Here is an 18854-nt window from a genome sequence, read left to right on the forward strand (position 1 = left end):
TGCACTAAAATAAAAATAACTGTCACTTTAATAAAAAAAAAAGAGGAATACTTATTCTTGGTGTGTTAGCTTTGCGACTTGAGTGCCAGGGATGCCCATTTCCAGACAATTTTTCTTTTTTGCCTCATATGTTTTTTCAATCAAAAAAATATCCAGAATACAAACTCAACACAGTAGGCTCAATTTACACAGCTTTAACACAAGGGTCTCTTTTACAGCCACATGACTGTAGTTTTCAGATCTCATTGGACTCCGCAGAAAGTACCTGACCCTTTTTTTTTTTTTTTTTTTTTTTTTTTTTTTTTTTTTATAAAGCTACCCATAGGGATGAGATAATAGTTTCATAACATTTTAGTTGAATGATCAGAATGTTATGAACTTTGCCAGAAAAAGCTGTCTGATGGACTGATTTTTTTTCCCCTGGATTCCATAAAAAACATTTTTTTTTTTTGAATTCCTGTTTTTCTCTCATAAGATAATTGAGTCAATAAACACAGTAAGCAGACATTTCCTGTACATGATAACATAATTTCCATATTATTGTGCTGCTACATGTATACTGTATATTTCCAGGGGTTAGAAATGTTTTACTTTTTTTTTTTTTTGACACAATCCTATGTATGAAAGACCATTTGTCTGCATTATTGGCCACAAGTCTACTAAGCCCTTTCCTAAAGTGTCAAATCACAGGAAAAGCCGACACTCCGATACGTCAGCAAAAATGGTTATCCTTTATTTCAAAAAAGGGTGGTGCAGTTAATAAAAACGCGTTTCAGCCGTCAGGCCTAAAGTGTAACTTCATCTAGGGTGCAGTACCATTATATTGAAGCGTCTCTTGCCAGTCTTGTACTACATGTCTCCGATCAAGCAAGATATTGCTGATGAGGCCAAAAAGCAGCCTGCTGAAATCTTTTGAACATGCACATGTGCTCTGTACTCCCATTAATTCCCATTCATTTTTATTGAGGATTCGTACTATATACAGTGAGGGAAAAAAGTATTTGATCCCCTACTGATTGCTGAAATGCTGAAAAACGCATTTCAAAAAAGTTATAAATTGATTTGCATTTTAATGAGTGAAATAATTATTACATAGTTACATAGTTGGTGAGGTTGAAAAAAGACACAAGTCCATCAAGTCCAACCTATGTGTGTGATTATATGTCAGTATTACATTGTATATCCCTGTATGTTGTGGTAGTTTACGTGCCTATCTAATAGTTTTTTGAAATTATCGATACTCCCCGCTGAAACCACTGCTTTTGGAAGAGAATTCCACATTCTTATCGCTCTTATAGTAAAGAACCCTCTACGCAATTTATGGTTAAACCACTTCTCTTCTAATTTTAATGAATGGCCACGCATCTTTTTATTTTCCCTTTTGTGGAAAAGTTTTATCCCTATTGTGGGGTTACCAGTATGGTATTTGTATATTGAAATCATATCCCCTCTCAAGCGTCTCCTCTCCAGAGAGAATAAGTTCAGTGCTCGTAATCTTTCCTCATAACTAAGGTCCCCCAGTCCCTTTATTAGCTTTGTCGCCTTTCTATGGACTCTCTCCAGTTCCAGTACATCCTTCCCGAGGACTGGTGCCCAGAACTGGACAGCATACTCCAGGTGCGGCCGGACCAGAGTCTTTTAAAATGGGAGAATTATCGTTTTATCTCTGGAGTTATTCCTCTTTTTAATGCATGCCAATATTCTGTTGGCTTTGCTTGCAGCAGCCTGGCATTGCATGCCATTGCTGAGCCTATCATCTACTAAGACCCCCAGGTCCTTTTCCATCCTAGATTCCCCCAGAGGTTCTTCCCCCTAGCCTAGTGAGTTGATTGCATTCATATTTTTGCCACCTAAATGCATTATTTTACATTTTTCTACATTAAACCTCATTTACCATGTAGTTGCCTACCCCATTAATTTGTTTACATCTTCTTGCAAGATTTCCACATCCTGTGGAGAAATTATTGCCCTGCTTAGCTTAGTATCATCTGCAAATAACGAGATTGAGCTGTTTATCCCATCCTTCAGGTCATTTATGAATAAATTACATTTGACCCCTTTGCAAAACATGACTTAGTACTTGGTGGCAAAACTCTTGTTGGCAATTGCAGAGGTCAGACGTTTCTTGTAGTTGGCCACCAGGTTTGCACACATCTCAGGAGGGATTTTGTCTCAGATCCTCTACAAATCATTAAGTTTTCGAGGCTGACGTTTGGTAACTCAAACCCTCAGCTCCCTCCACATATTTTTTATGGGATAAGGGCCTGGAGACTGGCTAGGCCACTTCAGGACCTTAATGTGCTTCTTCTTGAGCCACTCCTTTGTTGCCTTGGCCGTGTGTTTTGGGTCATTGCCTTGCTGGAATACAGATCCACGCCCCATTTTCAATGCCATGGCTGAGGGAAGGAGGTTCTCACGCAAGGTTTGATGCTACATTACCCCATCCATCGTCCCTTTGATGCGGTGTCCTGTCCCTTTAGCAGTCAATTCAATATTCCAGTCGCACACGTTCCTGGATAGACAGCATAGAGCATTAACGGGTGCTGTAATGATTACCAGTTGGGTTCTGGAAGCATCAAACAGAAGTACATCTTCGCCAGCACACCATGGATCAGCAAACAAGCTTGTCCAAAAAAGGTTTTTTAATCGAAAATGGTCACATCACAAGGGGGGTGCTCCAAAAAAGGTTTTTTAATCGAAAATGGTCACATCACAAGGGGGGTGCTCCAAAAAAGGTTTTTTAATCGAAAATGGTCACATCACAAAGGGGGTGCCAAAAAAGTTTTTTTAATCAAAAATGGTCACATCACAAGGGGGGTACTAAAAAAGGTTTGCACCCCCCTTGAGATGTGACCATTTTCGATTAAAAAAACTTTTTTGGACAAGCTTGTTTGCTGATCCATGGTGTGCTGGCGAAGATGTACTTCTGTCCCTTTAGCAGAGAAACACCACCAAAGCATAATGTTTCAACCTCCATGTTTGACGGTGGCTCTGGTGTTCTTGGGGTCATAGGCAGCATTCCTCCTCCAAACACGGCGAGTTGAGGCCAAAGAGCTAAATTTTGGTCTCATCTGACCACAACACATTCACCCAGTTCTCCTCTGAATAATTCAGATGTACATTAGCAATCTTCAGACGAGCCTGTACATGTGCTTTCTTGAACAGGGGGACCTTGTGGGCACTGCAGGATTTCAGTCCTTCATGGTGTAGTGTGTTACTATTTGTTTTCTTGGTGACTATGGTCCCATCTGCCTTGAGATCATTGGCAAGATTCTCCCGTATAGTTCTGGGCTGATTCCTCACCATTCTCATGATCATTGAAACTACACAAGGTGAGAAAACCTGCATAGAGCCCCGGACCGAGGGAGATTGACAGTTATTTTGTGTTTCTTCCATTTGCAAATAATCACACCAACTGTTGTCACCCTCTCACCAAGCTGCTTGGCGAAGGTCTTGTAGCCCATTCCAGCCTTGTGTAGGTCTACAATCCTGTCCCAGAGATCCTTGGACAGCTCTTTGGTCTTGGCCATGGTGGAGAGATTGGAATCTGATTGATTGCTTCTGTGGACAGGTGTCTTCTATACAGGTAACAAGCTGAGATTAGGAGTACTCCCTTTAAGAGAGTGCTCCTAATCCCAGCTCGTTACCTGTATAGAAGATGCCTGGGAGCCAGAAATCTTGCTGATTGATAGGGGATCAAATACTTATTTCACTCATTAAAATGCATATCAATTTATAACTTTTTGAAATGCGTTTTTTCTGGATATTTTTGTTGTTGTTCTGTCTCTCACTGTTAAAATAAACTGACTATTAAAATTATAGACTGATCATTTCTTTGTCAGTGCAAAATCACCAGGGGATCAAATGGTTTTTCCCTCACTGTAGGGGGCTCAGAAAAGCTCCAGTGTATTGAAAACAATCTGTATAGAGAGGCTCCCCTAGACTGCTGGTACATGTTATTCAGGCAAAAAGGGATGTGACAGCCTCAATACATGTCAATAAGATTAAAGCCAGCAACTCAGAGTGATCTTGGGAAGAAAGCAATCAATACATGGAAGCATATAGCCAATTAAAATGTAGTCATACACATAGTGATATGTGATTGATTTAGGTCCAAATGATCACAAAAAAGTGTTGCACACCATTGTTTCGCATTTTGCGAGTTCCTGAAAATATCAGGCAGAAATAAGATCTATCGTATTAGAACTGTAAATGGTCTATCAAACACAATCACTTAATCAATCTGAGTTACAATCAGTTCTTCAGAAACATGCAGATATTCAATCAGAAGCAATCAACAAAATTCTGCCACAGCCAAATTGAGAGCCAGTCCCCGCAGATTGAGAACTAACCAAATCAATCAAATGGAGGGACGTGGGTTGAGATTTTTATTCATTTCAGTTATTTTAGTTGGATTGAATAAATTGTATGATCATTTCCTATGTGTGTGGCCACCTTACCAGTGCATGTTGTGCATGCTGTGGAATATAGGAGTCACAGGGAGGAGGGAGTTAAACTTTGATAATTTAAATGTCAAGATATTTGGGTGTTACCAAGGCTCAAAAGCCTGCACTCCACATTCAGATTTAAAACCACAGCTGACAAACTCTAGCCAACAGATTATTGTAGTCCTTTTGGACAGTTAAGTGCCATGTGCAAAATAGTAATTGATGTTGGTACTTAGTAAATTAATTATCATTATAATTATACAGGTTTTATATAGCGCCAACAGTTTGCGCAGTGCTTAACAAAATGAAGGCAGACATTACAGTTACATTACAATTTGGTACAAGAGGAATCAGAGGGCCCTGCTCATTAGAGCTTACACTCTAAAACAGAAGGGTCAATTTATACAAAAGGTAATAGCTGTGGGGGATGAGCTAATGGAGGAAGTAAAACAGTGTTAGAAGCAGGATGGGCTTCTTTTGCTTTTCAGGGATAGATTAGGGGACAGTTGTATAGATTGGGGTAGGGAGTGCCAAAGGATGGGACAAGCTTTGGAGAAATCCTTGAGGCAAGCATGGGAGGAGGTGACAAGGGAGCTGGAGAGCAGGAGGTCTTGGGAGGACAGAAGAGAGTGGCTTGGTTGGTATTTTGGGACTAGGTTAGTGATGTGGCTGGGGGCAGAGTTGTAGATGGCTTTGTTAATTATTGTTAGTACTTTGAATTTTATTCGTTGGGTGAGTGGTAGCCGTGGGAGGATTGGCAGAGAGAGGTGGAGGACACTGAATGGTTGGTAAGGTGGTTGAGTCTTGCAGCAGCATTCATTATGGACTGAAGGGGGATAGTCTATGTAAAGGTAATCCAATGAGGAGGAAGTTGCAGTAGTCGAGGTGAGAGATAACCATGGAGTGAATTAGAAGCTTGGTGGTGTCATTAGTTAAAAAGGGGCGTATTCTGGAAATGTTGCGGAGGCTAAGGCGGCATGATTTGGGCAGGGATTGGATGTGGGCCTGAAAGGACAGTTTAAAGTCTAAGGTTACCCCTAGCACCCTGGCATGTGGGGACAGACTGATAGATGTGCCATTGATCTTGACAGAGAAGTCAGGGGAAAGGGCACGTGGGGGAGGAAATATTAAGAGCTCAATTTTAGATTCAGTTTGAGGAAGTGGTTTGACATCCAGGCCGATATGTCTGTTAGTAAATCAGTGATGCGTGAGGAGATTGATGGGGTGAGCTGAGGGGCAGAGAGATAGATTTGGGTGTCATCAGCATATAAATGGTAATGGAAGCCATGGGAGGCTATCAGCTGACCCAGGGAGGACGTGTAGATTGAGAATAGTAGAGGTCCAAGGACAGAACCTTGGGGGCCCCCAACGGTAAGAGGAGTTGGAGAGGAAGAAGTGGAGTTGTAAGTGACACTGAAGGTGCGATGAGATCAGATTCGAACCAATGGAGACCAAGCAAATTGAGTTTTTTGAGGAGGAGGGGGTGGTCAACTGTATCAAAGGCAGCGGAAAGGTCCAAGAGTAAGAGTACGGAATAATGACCGTTGGTTTTGGCTGTTAGTAAGTTGTTTGTGAGTTTAATTAATAATAATGTATTATTTCCCTTTTTTAGGAATTCTGCATTGCAATTCCTCTTTCCCAAATTGTATTCACAGAAGAGCAGGCAGGAGGCATTGGAAAAAGGTAGGTGTTTCATGTTAATTGCATTTTATATTTTGCAGTAATGTGGATAACTTACTAAAGGAGTGGAGCATGTTTACTTTCAAAGTGAATTTTTTCTCCGCCAAGCTTAGAGAATGAAATGAAGTTGTGCCGACTTTAATCATCCAATCGTGTGTAAGCAAATATCTTTTTTTTCCTTGTTTATTATTGGGTATACTTTTGTAAAGTTAATTTTACTCTGTTTCACCTAATTCACTATGTGAAAAATCCCTTTGTAAAGGAAGAATTCACTTTGACAACCGTCAACATATTTGACTAATTTAGTAAATCCGGGTATATCTGTGATTAGGCAGGGTCATATTTGGCACTCTGCTAGTCAGATTTTGAGTTTGGTAACCTGACTGAGTATTACCATTACTGAGCAATAAGTGTTTTTTTTTTTGTAAGTATATTAGGTAGTACAGCTTATTAGTATAGGGGCAGGGATCAGAGATACTGTTGAAGATCATGCAATAATGCATTGGTTTGACCATGGTGACTCCCTTCAACCTTTGGAAAATGGGATATCACATGTCCTTCTTTTTTGCGCTCAGTTGTGGGAAATGAAGGCTACATTCAGATGCCTGCCAGCACAAATCAGTGGATTCTTACCTGCGGTTGTAAACGCTGCTTGCACACACGTGTGGGACCAGCGGCTGCAGTCAGATTTTTACAAATAATGACAGGTGCTGCTGTTCACACATAACTACTTATCCGAATGGTAACATAACGATCCATCTGATAAGCAGTTGGAAGCCCTTTCTTGCTGGTGGATCCTGCTGTGACTTGGCTTTTTCAAACCATGTTTGACTGGTCCACATCTCTTCAGATGTCTAGCCACTGTGGTTGATCCCCTGTTTATTGAACGTATGGAGCAGATAGATGAAATTTTAGCTGTGACAGTTTGCTGGAAGCCCCCTGTCTCATCTCTCCCATGTGCCTCATGTCAGTGCATATGTGTAAGACTTTTTTGGCCAAAGTGCTGGGTTGCAAGAAGCACTTGATCCACATTTCCTAAGAGTTTTTGTTCAGAAATGGTTCTTTCCTACTGTGGATCGAGCTGTGTCTTGCCTGAACAAGGTGCTCACTGTATCGGTGGAGGATTCATCCTCCTATAGAGGATCCACCCGATAAGCAGTTGGAAGCCTTTTTTTGCTGGTGGGTCCTGCTGGGCCTTTGCTTTATCAAACCCTGTCTGACTGGTTTAAATCTCTTGAGAGATCTAGCCACTGTGGCTTATTGAATTAATGGAGCAGATGGATGAAGTTTTAGTTGTGCCAGTTTGCTGGAAGCCTCCTGTCTCATCTCTCGCATGTGCCTCATGTCAGTGCATATGTGTAGGACAGTTTGGCCAAAGTGCTGGGCTGGCAGAACCATTGTGCAAGAAGCAAGAAGCACTTGGTCAACATGGCTTTCTAGTTGCATTGTCTCTCCAGACAAGCTCTTGGATGTTACGGGTGGCAAGAGCACCTGTCTTCCCAGCAGAAGAAACCTAGGGAGCAGACTGCTAAGTCATCTCCCTCTCCGACTGTCAAGAAACACTTTCGGTTCTCTGGTCCTTCGATTCCAACATCTAGAGACACCCAAAGCTTGGCTTCCAGCCCTCTCTTAAAGTCTGGCATCCCCCACCTCCCAAATCCTTAAACAACTTTCCTCCACATAAGAAAGCATGGAAGTGGTAATTACAAAAATCTTTTAAATACACCTGGTCACTTGTTTGAGACTTAGATGGAGGGAACATTCTTGTTGTGTCAGCCGATCGAGTTTTCCCTTTTTATTCTCCATATTGCACTGGAAATAGAAAAGTGAGAATGCCATTGTGGTGGCAACAAGAAACGACCTTTCAGCCATTTTTACACATTAGGTTCAGTTTGGCTAAATCTTTGTGTATTGTGTGTTAGATAAACACGATTCACATAATCTTAGCTAATCATTTTTTTAATTTTTTTTTTTTTATCACAAATAAGTCTTTGATTTTTCCAGTATAAAAGTTATATTCCTCTTTCCCAAGTTGTCCTTGCTGATGACAGTGGCAATATGTTGCTACATGTTTGATGATCTATATTTTTCCATGTGCTGCTTTTAGACTATCAAAGGCTTCATTTATCTGCTATCTGTGTCTGGCACACGTTAGCCTGTTTCCGTGTGAATATTTCAGCTCTTGGTCCCCAGAGAGCCCACCATATAATGTAAATATAGGGACACTAGCTGAGAATAGTGTTCTTATTTTAGCAAGTAGAATATCCTGTATAGAGACATGAAGCGTAATGTGCTAACTGCAATTCCTGTAGTTTATAAAACTATAAAATTTAAATATCTCCATACACGGCATTTAACACTTCTTACAGGTTACCTGTTTAAAGTTACACAGGAGTCCTTGGGCTAGAATTTTTGTTCTCGCTCTAACATTTGTAACGATACCTCACATGTGGTGTGATCACTGTTTATGCATATGCATGCACAAATTACGTATGCGTTCGCTTTTGCGAGCAAGCACGGAGTAATGGGGGTGCTTTCGATTTTTTTTTTACTTAGATATTTTATTTTTACACCGTCCCTTTTGTCCCTAATTTTTTTTTTTTTTAGCACTTTTATTCCTATTACCTTGTAAAAGAAATAAGAGATGACAGATCCTCCTTATGGAGAGATCTGGGGTCAATAAGACACCCCAGAGCTCTCCTCTACATTTAAAAGCAAAACTAAAAAAAAAAAAAAAAAAAAAAAAAAAAAAGATCCTTTGCTTTAAAAAAACTTTGCTTCGGCCGTAGACCGGAAGTGACGTCATGATGTCACTCTGGCTCTTCAAGACCATAGAGGGGATGAGAGACATTCTGGTCTCTGGTAACCTCTATGGCTGGCCTCGTGACCCGTCGGATCGCTTCTCGGGCGTGCAGGTAAAAACTGTAAGCCTGAGAAACACTGGGAAATGGCGGGAGGAAGGGACGAACCCTCCCGCTGTTCCGGAAAGCGATTCAGCAGCTAATTAGCCGCTCGGACTGCGTTCATGAGAAAGTATTTAATAATTTAAGTATTTAATAATCTCCATAGGCAGCATTATTAAAGCCTATACAGGTTACCAGTTAGAGTTACACAGGAGGTCTGGTGCTAGAATTATCACTATCGCTCTGATGTTCGCATCGATACCTCACATGTGTGGTACGATCTTAGTATGCTCTTGCCTTTGCGCACGGCGGGAACACTAAAAATCTTTTTCTTTTTATTTATTTTATTAAAATATTTATTTTTACACTGTCCCTTTAAAATATTTTTATCACTTTTATTGCTATGGAATGTAAATATCCCTGGTAATGGCAATAAAAAGTGACTGAGACATCTGGAGTCTATTAAACCCCAGATCACTTATCTGCCCTGAAAGCATCTGATCAAACCAAGATTGGTTTGATCAGATGCTTTTTACAAGTCAAAAATGACTTGTTTACATTCTACAGAAATCGGAAGTGACAAACTACTCTAGTCGCTTCTGGTTTCGTATACAATAGAGATGACCGGGGACGTTCCGAATATTCATCGGTCAAGTCTATCTAAATCTGCAAATGCATCTATTACCACCCTCTTCCCAGACTGATATTTCTGCTGTCCAGAGGTGTCTTCATTGCTCTTCCGTCCTCCATCAACTTTGCATGGCAAAGATTTTACAAATATCCATTTAGAACTTGTGAACAGTTATATCTCTGTTTCTGCTGCAAATTTTGATACACTTGTAAAATCCATCACGGGACACAGAGTGTCTTTATATTCATTACGAATAGCTGTGTTAGAAAATGTCCACAAATAGTATGTTCACAAGTGCTGTTTATATTTTATCATTATAAAAATTGTGGCTTTGGGCTTTAAATGCAATAGTGCCCATCAGAGTTCCTCATTAAATGTGTATGTTATCTGTGCTTGCAGTGCCAAAATTGTTGTACATCTCCATCCACCCTCTCCAAACAAAGAACCCGGACCGTACCAAACTAGCCGATACTCTTACGTCAAGCTTTCATTTAGAGAACATGGTCAAATTGAGGTAAATATTACATGTTCTTATTGTTATCTATATATTTCTCTCTTCCTTATTTAGGTTCACTATAGTAGGTTTAGCTTGCCTTATATGACTTTTGTTGAATATTTGTTAAAGTGATTCTAAAGGTTGTATTCTTTTTCTTAAATGACAAACATGTTATACTTACCTGCTTTGTGCAATGGTTTTGCACAGAGCAGCCCCAATTCTCTTTTTTTTTTTGGGTCCCCCACTGGCAGTCCTGGCTCCTCCCCCCTGCCGAGTGCCCCAATAGCAAGCCTCTTGCTAGGGAGGGACTTGAGCAAGCTCGCTCCCATGAATGGACATTGTCCATTTATACACAGAGCACAACTTGGGCCTGCCCTCTATGTTCTCCTTATTGTCTCACCCTCCCCTCCAATCAGTTCTCAGAGCTTTCCCCACTGAGGTCTGCAGAGTGTAATTTCAGCTTCTCGTCCCTTGCTTTCTGAAAGCTTTAGACAAGCTGTAGAAATGTATACAAAGGAGGGGAAGCTCATGGCTATAATGGTATTGACACAGCCCCAAATGATCCACAGTGGCTCAAAGGTGATATGGTCCAGAAATATTTAGGCAGAATAAAGGTGGATAAAGCACCTGGACCAGATGGCATATGCCCACGGATCCTAAAAGAATTGAGCTCTGTCATTTCAAAGCCATTGTTTCTAATTTTTAGGGACTCGTTAATGACTGGAATGGTACCACTGGATAGCGTAGGGCCAATGTGGTACCCATATTTAAAAAGGGATCAAAGTCTTTACCAAGTAACTATAGACCTGTTTGTTTAACTTCTATAGTCGGAAAGATACTGGAGAGTTTAATAAAACACCACATAGATTTCTTGCTGAAAAAAAAACATTTTAAGCAACAGACAGCATGGATTCATGAAAGACAGAAGTTGTCAGACAAATCTGATTTCTTTTTATGAAGAGGTAAGTAAAACCTTGGTCAGAGGGGTGGCTGTGGACATAGTATACTTGGATTTTGCAAAAGCGTTTGACACAGTTCCCCACACATGGCTCATGGGTAAGGTAAAGTCTACAAGCTTGGAAAGATCAATTTGTAAATGGATAGAAAACTGGCTAAAAGACCGAATTCATAGAGTGTAGTGGTTAATGACTTGTACTCTGAATGTTCTAAGGTTATCAGTGGTGTACCCCAAGGTTCAGTGCTGGGACCCTTACTTTTTAATATCTTTATAAATGATATAGGGTCTGGGAATAAAAGTATCAATTCAGTGTTTGTAGTTGACACCAAGCTATGCAGTGGAATAACGTCCTTACTGGATGTCTCCAACTTACAAGCCAACCTCAGTGCACTCTTTAGATGGGCAACCATGTGGCAAATGAGGTTTAATGTTGATAAATGTAAAGTTATGCACTTGGGGGATAAGACTATGCATGCATCATACATACTAGGGGGAGTACAACTGGGGGAATCAATTGTGGAGAAGTATCTGGGGGTTTTGGTAGATCATAAGCTTAATAATAGCATGCAATGCCAAGCTGCGGTTTCCAAAGCGAGCAAAGTCCTTTCTTGTATTAAGAGAGGTATGGACTCCAGAGAGCGAGATATCATTTTACCCTTGTACAAATCATTAGTAAGACCTCATCTGGAATATGCAGTTTTAGTTTTGGGCACCAGTTCTCAAAAAGGATATCGGCAAACTGTAGAAAGTGCGGAGAAGAGCAACCAAACTGATAAGAGGCATGGAGGAGCTCAGCTAAAGATTAGAGGAACTAAATGTATTCTCTCTTGAGAAGAGAAGATTAATGGGGGATATGATCAATATGAATAAATATAAATAAGTGGTACATATAGTGAACTTGGTGTCATCCTCTTTAAAGCGGAATTCCACCCAAAAGTGGAAGTTCCACTCTAAGCACTTCTCACCCCCTTCTATGCCACATTTGGCATGTCATTTATTTATTTATTTTTTGCTGGTGGTGGTGGTGGTGGGGGAGTGGGTACCTAGTTTTTACAGGTACCTGCTCCCGCTTCCGCTTGGGCAGCCTAGGCGACTTGAGTGGAAGTTCTCCTCTCCCCCTCCCTCCCTGCAATCTTCTGGGACGTCACAGGTCCCAGAAGATTGCCCGGCCATTGAGGAGGCGCAGCGAGACCTGTGCATGCGCACTTTGCTGTGAAGCCACAAGCTCTCACAGCCGGGTGCCCACACTTGTAATGCCGGGGAGAGGCGAGGGAGCAAACAGAGGGTTTGGGCGGCCACATCGCTGGATCGTGGGACAGCTGAGTGTGTGTTTATTAAAAGTCAGCAACTACACTTTTTGTAGCTACTGACTGTTAATAAACACAAAAACGACTGAAACGCCACTTTAAGGTCATCACAGAGGACAAGGGGGCACTCTTTACATCTGGAGGAAAATAAATTTAATCTCTAAATACGGAAAGATTTCTTCGCAGTAAGAGCTGTGAAAATGTGGAATAGACTCCCTCGAGAGGTGGTTCTGGTCAGCTCTGTAGATTGCTTGAAAAAAGGCCTGGATTCTTTCCTAAATGTACAGAATATAACTGGGTACTGACATTTATAGGTAAAGCTGATCCAGGGAAAATCCGATTGCCTCTTGGGGGATCGGGAAGGAATTTTCCCCCTGCTGGAGCAAATTGGATCATGCTTTGCTGGGGTTTCCTTCCTCTGGATCAACTGTGGGTGAAGGATTGTGTATATGGGATTGTATGTTCATTTTTTTTATTGTGGCACTTTGAACTGATGTATAGAAGACTGCAGATAAAATAGTGAAGGGTCGGATAATTCTGGGAGGCTGTACAATGACGTCCTCCCAGAATCATGCTCCCTGGGGCACGCACATGGGAGTGTCCGTGTTTGCCGGGTTCTCAGGACCTGGCGCGTCACGGTTTGGGGTAAAAGGCCAATCCCAGCTGCCCTTTACCACGCAATCGCTTTGTCCAATCACGGAGCGATTACTGTCAACAAACCAGTGCCATGTCCGGTTCTCCCCGCTCCTCACACCGATTGTGTAAGGAGAGGAAGGAGAGCTGCAGCGTGAGGCTACCTGAGTTTTTTTTTTTTTTCTATTCCAAGTGCCACATCTGTGCCCAACAATGCCCCATTAGTGTCACATCAGTGCCCATCAGTAAGTGCTCATCAGTGCCACCCTATTACTGGATCCTCATTAGCGCCTGTCAGTGCCATAAAAATGTGAAAAAATACGTAGAAAAATATGTTTTGTTTTCATTTTCTTTCCACATTTTCCAAAAACTTGTGGAAATAAAATGACATGTTCAAAAGACTCATTATGCCTGATAGAATATACATTGGGGTGTTTTCTTTCAAAAATTGGGTCATTTTGTGGGCGTTTCCATTGTCCTGGTGCTCCAGGGCCTTCAAAAGTGTCATAGGTTGTCAGGAAATTATGTGTGTGATTTATGCTCCTAGAACGCCTGACGGAACCCCCTGCATATTGGGCCTCTGTATGTGGCCAGGCTGTGTAAAAATCTGACACATGAGGTGTCGCCATACTGGGGAGGAGTAGCAGAATGTGTTTTGGGGGTGTAGTTGTAAGTATGCATATGCCACGTGAGAGAAGTAACCTTTTTAATATTACAATTTTGTGAAAATAAATAAATATCCTAATTTTGCAAAGAATTGTGGGAAAAAATGAAAACACGAAAAAACTCACCATGCCTCTTACTAAATACCTTGGAATGTCTTTCCCAAAAAGGGTTCATGTGGGGGGTATTTGTACTTTCATCAGTGCATTAACATGTACTATTGGTCTCGTATTTAGTTCAGTCGACGACTGTCAGAGGAGTTAACACAAAGAAGATGGGAAAGGACATCATCCTCGCCCTCTATTCAGATGAATAAAGGTCCACAGGTAAAGTCTGTCTGTCTGTCTTCTACATCTTCCCCATCTTCCACATTCCTTTTAGTCTTCAAGTCCTACTGGAACTGTTGAGGACGTATATTGGTTGCAATAAGTTTTTGCCTACTTTTGTATTGTGTTGCTATATTCCTGGCTCCAGAAAAAGTATATATCCAGAGTTGAATACTTAACTTTTTGTTTGTTTTTTTCATTAAATTTAAACAAAAGTTATGCTTAACTGCTCTGTACAAGAGTGTTGCACAGAGCAGTGGCTTACCTTCTCTTTTTTTCGGTCCCCCTCTGGCTCTGTCTGCTCCTCGCCCTTCTCCGAGTTTCCCCTTTGCAAACCATGTGCTGAGGGGTCACTCGTGCGTGCGTGCGTTCTCCTGAGCTGAGCTGTGTGCGTCTGTAGACACAGACTGCATATCTCGGCCATGTCCCTTCTAGAGAGGCACAATTCTGGAAAAAATTAGAATCACGATTTTTTTGCTTAGAAAAAAAAGATCACGTTTCTCAAAAACTGTAAACATGTAAAAATCATCTTTTTTTTTTTTTTGCTTAGAAAATGACTCGGAACCCCCAAACATATTATATATATATATATATATATATATATATATATATATATATATATATATATATAATTAGCAGACACTCTAGGGAATGAAATGGCGCCAGTTGGAACTTTTTATGTCACGCAGTACTTGCGCGGTAATTTTGCAAACGCAATTTTTTTTGGGGGGGGGGGGGGGCAAAATTTTCACAAATAAAAAAACAAAACCGTAAAGTTAGCCCATTTTTTTTGTATAATGTAACAGATGATGTTACGCCGTCACCGAGTAAATCGATACCTCACATGTCACGCTTTAATATTGCGACACTCGTGGTATGGCGCCAAACTTCGTTACTTCAAAATCTCAATAGGCGACAGTTTTTTTTTTTTTTTTTTACAGGTTACCTGTTTAGAGTTACAGAGGATGTCTAGTGCTAGAATTATTGTTCTCGCTCTAACGTTTGCGGTGATATCTCACATGTGTGAATTGGATGTCGTTTACATATGCGGGCGAGACTTGCGGGGACGGGGGCAGTTTAATTTTTTTTTTAATTGTTTTATTACACTTTAACAATTTTTTTTTTAGATCAGATATAGATAGATAGATAGATAGATAGATAGAGACTGACTGTGACTCACATTTCAGTAGAGAACTAGCCACTCATGAATACGCTTGTCGGCGCAAGGGTGCGCTGTCCCCGGGACCTCTGTGGGAAGAAGAAACGCAATACTGCCCAATCCACAGCATCACGTTCTTTGCTGACGCCAGTTACGGTATCTCCACCATTTGCGTTCCATGCTGGCTCCATCGCGGCTGACCGCTTCCCCTCCGCTATGATACTGGCAACCTCACCATCACGTCACAATACGGATGCCAGCATCCCGGGGACACCATTGATCGCTGTGCGCTTTTTACCTCCTCAAATGTAAGCTTATAATTTCTTATTTTAACCCTTTAAGAATCGTTCGAATCCGGGATTGAGATCGTGAGGGGCAGAGAATCGCGATAACGATTCTCCACGATTAATCGTGCAGCTCTAGTCCCTTCCTTACAGGATTTGAGTCACAGCAGCAAGAGCCAATGGTTCCCGCTGCTATCTGTGTAGCCTGTGAGAAGAGAAAGAGAGAGCAGCCCTGCTGCAAGTGGTCCATTGCAAAACTGCTAAATTATTTACTAGCGTACATTTTCCTGTGGTTTTCATGATTAGAGAATCAGTATATCACACAATAACATCTGATTGCTCACTGTTCTCGTACCGTGTCTGCTAGCTTATGTGTGATCATACCTGTAAAAAGCCTCCTTCAGTTTTACAAGCTTGTTTTTTTCTGGCCTTTTGTTTTTAATGTAAAGCAAGGATTCCCTGAGGATACGCATAGTTAGCACTTGTTTGCCTGTGACTCATCAAACCCGTGGGACATAAGTAAAGTATAATTCTTAATATACAATAAACTGCATGAAGATTACATTTTCAGAGGTACCAACAAGTTACTTGGTTGCAGCCACTCCTAATCTATAAAGCCCTTGAAGTATGCGACTTTGGTGAAATGTTAAAGCTGAACTCCGAGCATATAAAAAGGTCAAAAATGAATGCAGCTAGGTATAAGAAATCCATGACATTATTATTTATGTTTTTAATGCAACTAGTGCAAGTACCTACATTTTGATCTGGTACAGTGCCTTGAAAAAGTATTCACACCCCTTGAAATTTTCTTCATTTTGTCATCTTGCAACTAAAAATGTAAATGTATTTTATTGGGATTTTATGTGATAGACCAACAAAAAGTGGCACATAATTGTGAAAAGGAAGGAAAAGGATAAATGTTTTTCAAAGTTTTTACAAATAAATATGAAAAGTGTGGCGTGCTTTACTCTGATACCCCATAACTAAAATCTAGTGGAACCAATTGCCTTCAAAAGTCACCTAATTAGTAAAAAGAGACCACCTGAGTGTCATTGAATCTCTGTATAAATACAGCTGTTCTGTGAATCCCTCAGAGGTTTGTTAGAACAAACCGCATCATGAAGGCCAAACATCAACCTCTTGCAATCCCCTTTCCATAAGCACTCAGACTGGGAAAGAGAGGGGTAGCACCAGGAGCAAAGCAAGTGTGTTTTGTGCAAGGAACCTGCTGATCGGAGAAGTGGGCAAAGAGATGGCCTTATCAGTCGGCTCTTTTATCTCCAGTCAGTATCTGAGGTAAATTGAAATACCTGAGCAGGTGAAACGGGTAAATATGTATTTCATCTGTGTACTTTGCTGCTTGCCTCAAGTTCAGCTTGGAGATAGTAACAGATCTGTGATTATATTTGCAGGATCTGGAGGAAGGACCCATTGGGGGAGACTTACTAAAGCTGGTGCACACAGAATCTGGTGCAACTGTACATAGTAACCAATCAGCTTCCTTTTTTTTTTTTTTTGTCAAAGCCTAATTGAACAAGCTGAAGTTAGAAGCTGATTGGCTACAATGCACAGCTGCACCAGATATTGCACTCTCCAGTTTTAGTAAATCATCCCCATTGTCACAGTGGGGTTGACTAAGACCCTTTTCACACTGAGGTGGTTTTCAGGCGTTTTAGCGCTAGAAATAGCGCCTGTAAAGCACCTGAAAACCATCTCCCCTTCATTTCAGTGTGACTTTTCACACTCTGCGCTTGCGGGATGTTAGGAGAAGTCCTGTAAGCAACCACGGATATCTGCAGCCACTGGCGACCTTCCTTAAAGTGTACAGGGCTCGGCAGGTGCAGCTAGCTGCTCACAGGTGGCTTAGACAGCAACAAGAATCCACTATTCCTGATGCTGTCATTCGCACTGAGGCTAGTCACCTATGCAAATGTAGCCTTAGCAGCTGAGATGCGAATTAGAGCTTCTCTGAAACACCTGAAGGCAAACTGCATTTAAAGTGTTACTAAACCCAGGACTCTGCATTCACTATATTTATTCTCCCACAGTACACAAAATATGGAAATGCAATTATTTTAGTAAATATAAACTGCTAAATATCTTTTCTCATCAGCAGTATATGTCAATCTTGTGACTTCTATCAGTGCCTGGTTAAAGCTTGTAGGAGGAGTTTTCATTCTCCTCTGACTGTTCTGTGAGGCTTCATGACCCCTGACCTTCTGTCTGGACAGTGCTGATTGGCCCTGTGCTGATCACATGCACCCGCCCAAAAAACATTTTATAGATAGATAGATAGATAGATAGATAGATAGATAGATAGATACCGAACTGAGCATATGCAGAGTGCCACCAAGGAACTTAGGAGATTAGGAGATGGACTTGGGACTGTTGAAGAAGGGGAGGATCAGAGAAGACATGATCAAACAGCCTTGTAACACAATGCACATGATTAACCCCTTGATTACCCCCTTATTTACCATAATGGATTTAACTAGCATGCTTTAGTTTACTGCATATACAGACTGATTTTACTGTTGTGGGTTTAGTAACACTTTAGACTCTCTTCTGATTATTATACCCTTTTACATAAGCCGTAAAGCGTGTTTCGGGGTAAAAAAATAAATAAAAAAACACATGCAGTACATATCGGCAATATACGCACATTTTCTATTTTAATCATTTTTATTGTTTTCCACAAAAGGAAGAAAATACAATAACAAAACTTTTCGGTAGCAGAGTGCACAAGTTTACAAAGATCCAATAAGAAATAAGTTTAAAATGTTCAGAAAAGTGCTTAGAAATAAAGTGATTGACAATGTACAGCTAAATCAAACATAAGTGACGTGAAATTCAAATCTAACGTTCGCTGTGGTTCAGATGTGTAAAATATTTATGTTCTGCACTATTTTCACTTGAATTTAGCATTTTTTTGGGCGCTGTTTTTTAACAATTCGTTTTTTTTTATGCTAACACTGCACCAGAGGAAGATTGTTCTGTAAATGAAAGCGCGCAGAAATATTGTGAAAATTTTCAATCACAGAACAATCTCCCTCTAATGAAATGTTATCATTTAGGCCCCTTTCACACTGGGGCGGTTTGCAGGCGGTATTGCGCTAAAAATACCGCCTGCAAACTGCCCCTAAACAGCCTCCGCTGTTTGTTCAGTGTGAAAGCCCGAGGGCTTTCACACTGAAGCGGTGCGCTGGCAGGATGGTGAAAAAAAGTCCTGCAAACCGCTTCTTTGGAGCGGTGAAGGAGCGGTGTATTCACCGCTCCTTCACCGCTCCTGCCCATTGAAATCAATGGGACAGCGCGGCTATATCGCGGCAATACCGCGGCTATAGCTGCGCTGTACGAGGGATTTTA

At 41.1% G+C, this 18854-nt stretch overlaps 1 protein-coding gene across 1 annotated transcript in view; it reads left to right on the forward strand.

Moving 5' to 3' along the window:
- The window catches only part of VPS36 (vacuolar protein sorting 36 homolog), a 63427-nt gene that overhangs the window by 13180 nt on the left and 31393 nt on the right, over positions 1-18854 (forward strand). The window contains exons 3-5 of the mRNA XM_073613256.1: positions 6061-6131; positions 10062-10176; positions 13956-14045. Coding sequence (XP_073469357.1) covers positions 6061-6131; positions 10062-10176; positions 13956-14045 — 276 coding nt within the window. The remainder of the gene's footprint in view (positions 1-6060; positions 6132-10061; positions 10177-13955; positions 14046-18854) is intronic.

This window comes from Aquarana catesbeiana, linkage group LG02 (assembly GCF_042186555.1).
Source record: "Aquarana catesbeiana isolate 2022-GZ linkage group LG02, ASM4218655v1, whole genome shotgun sequence".
Classification (NCBI taxonomy): Eukaryota; Metazoa; Chordata; class Amphibia; order Anura; family Ranidae; genus Aquarana; species Aquarana catesbeiana.